The sequence below is a fragment of the Chenopodium album genome, chromosome 10, assembly GCF_948465745.1.
Source record: "Chenopodium album chromosome 10, dcCheAlbu1.1, whole genome shotgun sequence".
In the NCBI taxonomy this organism is placed as follows: domain Eukaryota; kingdom Viridiplantae; phylum Streptophyta; class Magnoliopsida; order Caryophyllales; family Amaranthaceae; genus Chenopodium; species Chenopodium album.
The window spans coordinates 60,539,359-60,543,251 of NC_137843.1; the positions used below are offsets into that span (position 1 = coordinate 60,539,359).

At 29.7% G+C, this 3,893-nt stretch overlaps 1 protein-coding gene across 1 annotated transcript; it reads right to left on the reverse strand.

Annotated features, from left to right (window-relative positions):
• Positions 1-354: 354 nt before the first annotated feature.
• LOC145564424 (uncharacterized) lies at positions 355-2,079 on the reverse strand. The gene is made up of 3 exons (XM_081624729.1): positions 1,920-2,079; positions 1,478-1,804; positions 355-896 (listed from the first exon to the last, which is right to left on the reverse strand). The coding sequence occupies exons 1-3, from the start codon at positions 1,987-1,989 to the stop codon at positions 646-648; spliced, it is 648 nt and encodes a 215-aa protein (XP_081480855.1). The 5' UTR covers positions 1,990-2,079; the 3' UTR covers positions 355-645.
• Between the last annotated feature and the right edge of the window lie 1,814 nt (positions 2,080-3,893).

Here is a 3,893-nt window from a genome sequence, read left to right on the forward strand (position 1 = left end):
ATGAATTATATATACCAAGATTAACTAGCAGCGAAAGTTAAATTAACTAATACAACATCTTCCTGAATACTTAAAAATCAAACTCTTATAATTAAAAGAAAACGAAGAAAGTAGTATAATTAACTTAAAAATTTAACTCTTGTAATCAAACTCTTTAAGTTTGTTGCTTGGTCACATGTTAAACGTGATGAGAATTGTATTGTCCATTCTCTAGCTAAGCTTTTCCCTTTCAGAGTGGAACAAATATGGGAAAATTATTGTCTCCAAAATGTTATTCCGTATGTAGTCATGGATTGCGTTTTTTCTAATTAATGACATGCTCAAAAAACTTTAAAAATAAAACTTTTACTCCATGTATATAACAATACATTAATACATGCCACCAAGGGCAATGGTACAACAGTATTAATGTATAAGTCATCCAACAAACAACTATGATTTATTCATTTCTTACATAAAAGTAACAAAATTGACGCCTTATAAATTAAACACCAAGAATATAATGGTATTGCATGATTTTTTTTTTTTTTTTTTTTTTTTTTTTTTTTTTTTTTTTTTTTTTTTTTTTGTATATGAAAGCATTTAACGAAGTATCCGTAATATTTTCTTGCACTTGGGCTAGAAAATGAGGTGATCGATAGAAATTTAGTAATAAGGTGGCGAAGCAGGAGTTGGAGCTGGAGCATCAACAGGTTCATCATTCAACTCGATGTAAGAAGAAGGAGACCCAATTGGTGCATCAGCAGCAGCACCCAACTCAAGAGAACTAATTGGAGCACCCAAGAAATTTGCGGCTGATATTGGCCCTGGTGTTGCTATGCCTGAGCTCTTGATTTCGGACATCCCTCTCCTCGGGTTTTCGCTTTGTGTCTCACATAATTTGGGAAGAAATACACCTACAACATTTTTAGTAGTACAATGTTTTTAGTAATACTCTTGCTTAAATAATGCTTTGAACAACATTGACTTTTTCATCATCAGAAAGCATAGTTGACTAGAAAGTTAAGGAAACATAGGCGTGCAACATACTCTTTTTTTTTTACCCATTTAATAATTTATTAGATGTTTCAACGGTTTTAAACTTTTAATCCATTTAAAACGTAATAGAACTCAATTTTTTTGAAAAAAAAAATAAGTAGAAGTCAAATAAACTGTCAACTCTAATAATGCTTGAAAATTTCGAACGTAATTACACTAATAGTATTACAATGAACAATATTTTATTTTATATTTTATATCCAAGCTAAGGAACAATATTGTATGCAAATAAATGTCAAAACGTGATATTTCAATGGCAACATATTCATTCCTTCCATTTATGTCCGATCCCACGATCTAAAAACATTTTGTATGTCATATACATACGTTAATTTGCAACTTGTCAATAGTAATTTAATTATTGACAAATAATATTGTTGTATAGTATATTATCAATTGACAAAGAAATTAGACAATTTTAAGATAGAGTAAATATTACCTTCACCGGCAGCAAGATTGAAGTAAAGATCGATGACATTAGGGCACCTTTGGTAACATTGTGGGGAGCAAAGCTTTTGGGTAAAGCGGGACTCAAGAAGAGAGTCCGAAGAAATCCCTAAGGTATCGCGATCTAAGCCACAAGCTTGAATACAATGGCTAGTCTCAACCAAGTCCTTGAGCTTGTCAACCTCGATGGCAGATGTAGTACACTTAAATGCCTCCAATCCACTCCTTCGCACATACTTCTCTAGCACACAACGCTTGCCTATAGATGATACCGCGAATGCACATTCCTCCTTGTTAAGTTGCTCACATGTTATGCCCCCTAATCAACCACATAAAAAAGAAACAAGTAAGATTTTGACAATATAATCAACAAGACAACAAATAACACTTAATTAGTTAATTTTATGCATTAACGAAATTTGATAGATTATTACCTAGGGTGCCTTGAACCAAAAGGGAAGAAAAAAGAGCAAGAGTTACAAGGGAGTTAAAAAGAGAGGCCATATTTGTTATAGAATAATAAGCAATAAAAATCAAAATGTAATTTATTATTGCTCTTCTATAAGATTGTTATAATTTGAAGAATGAATGTTGTAGTTTGTAAATGGTGTGAGATTTACAAAGTATTTATAGATGATTTCATGGAATATACTTGGAAATTATTGGTCTAACAGTGGACCCCATTAATATTTTCATTGAATAAGAGTGTGGACTTGCCTAATAAATTTTGAAGTTTTTTCATGGAAAATCTTGGTCGATGACTTCGCCGTCATTAGTGGCAGATTAATTTGTTTTAGTCTTTTTGACACAAAAAGCAGATTGATAATTCATAGGTTTATAGCGGATTGAATTGCTTTAGTTGGACACGTAGTCATAAACTCATAATAAAACTCATAATGGGTCATTATTATCGTATAAATAACGTTTATATGAGCTTATTGAAAGTTTGAAACTTAATTAACTAAGGGCTTGTTTGGCATTATTTTTGGTTTTCAGTTTCCTGCTTTTTTGAAAATCAAAAATCAAAAACAGAAAACAAGAAAAAGGTGTTTTCACTTTTCTGTTGTCAGTTTTCAAAATTATCATAATTTTAATAAGTTTATATAATTTTTGATTCATTATGGGACATATATCATATACTTTCAAAAACCACAGCAATGCCAAACGAACCCACTAATGTATTGAAACTTATTTAAGTTAAATCTGGTAAGAAAATTAAAGAGGAAATATTAGGAAACTCTCTACACAAGGGGAATTTTTAATACGTATCTACGTATATAATTAGGTAACTCTTATTTAAGCTTTTTTTCCCTTGATGTTCTTATTATCGTATAATTAAAATGTATGTAGGTTTCTTCTCATATCTAAATGTAACCATGTACATTTTATGGTTCTTGATATAGCTTGGATTGTATACAGTACAATACACTAAATGTATTCTATCCAAAGTACGGACTATAAAATTACTTATTATAAAACATGTATGTAACATTGTATGAGCATCTTCATCTTGAAAATTACATTAGGAATTTTCCTCGTGAAGAGGGCTTCCTAATGTTTATTTCTTCTTACCTTTTCAAAAAAAAAAAAAAAAAAAAAAAAAAAAAAAAAAAAAAAAAAAAAATCTTCATCTTGAAAATTTTATATTGATCTTTTGAAATTTTGTATATGAATGAACATCATGAATATCTGTATAGAATTGTATACAAAGTACTACGTGTATCTTTTTAACAATAAGAAAAGTAACCTCGTTCATATGTTTCCATCATATTGATATTCTCAATTAGTTTTCTTCGTTCTGAACCTTAACCCAATAATAAACAATAAATTGTATGTACTGTATATGTAGTATCAAACTCCAACACAAATAAAATTCAAATTAATTATTGTGTAAAAGAAAAACTTTTTCCCCATCATTGTAATTTCTAATTTTTTACCATTTGTTCTATCAAATTCTTAGGATTATTGTACAACTTAAAAGAAAAATTAAAATAGACAGTGGAGTAATAACTACAGTAAATTATTGTGATTGGAAAAATATTTCATAAAACCACTATTCATACATACGTATGTAGAATATATAGATATGTAGCCAAATTTGAAAATAGTCTTGATAAATTCAACAATTTAGAGTAGGACAATTTAAACTTCTTCATTGTGAAATTATCAAGGGTAGTGACAAATGAGTTACATTCAAAAGACTAGAAATCTTAGCATCCTAGCTTAAAAAGACGAATTAAGTTACCTAAACGTGATAGTTGGTTCATTATTTGACATACTTTATTTCATTGTATCAACTTATTTTTCCACAAACAAGCCAAGCCATTGTCAATGGATGCCCCAAGTTAGGCTTCCTTGAATTGTACTTAGCTTTCTTCCTCAATACCCTGAGGTTTCCTCCTGATTTA

Coding starts and splice junctions, on each gene's coding strand:
- LOC145564424 (XM_081624729.1), bottom strand. CDS start 1,989: ATGGCCTCTCTTTTTAACTCCCTTGTAACTCTTGCTCTTTTTTCTTCC. Junction 1,805..1,919: donor TTTGGTTCAAGGCACCCTAG/GTAATAATCTAT, acceptor GTGGTTGATTAG/GGGGCATAACATGTGAGCAA. Junction 897..1,477: donor CAATCTTGCTGCCGGTGAAG/GTAATATTTACT, acceptor AAAATGTTGTAG/GTGTATTTCTTCCCAAATTA.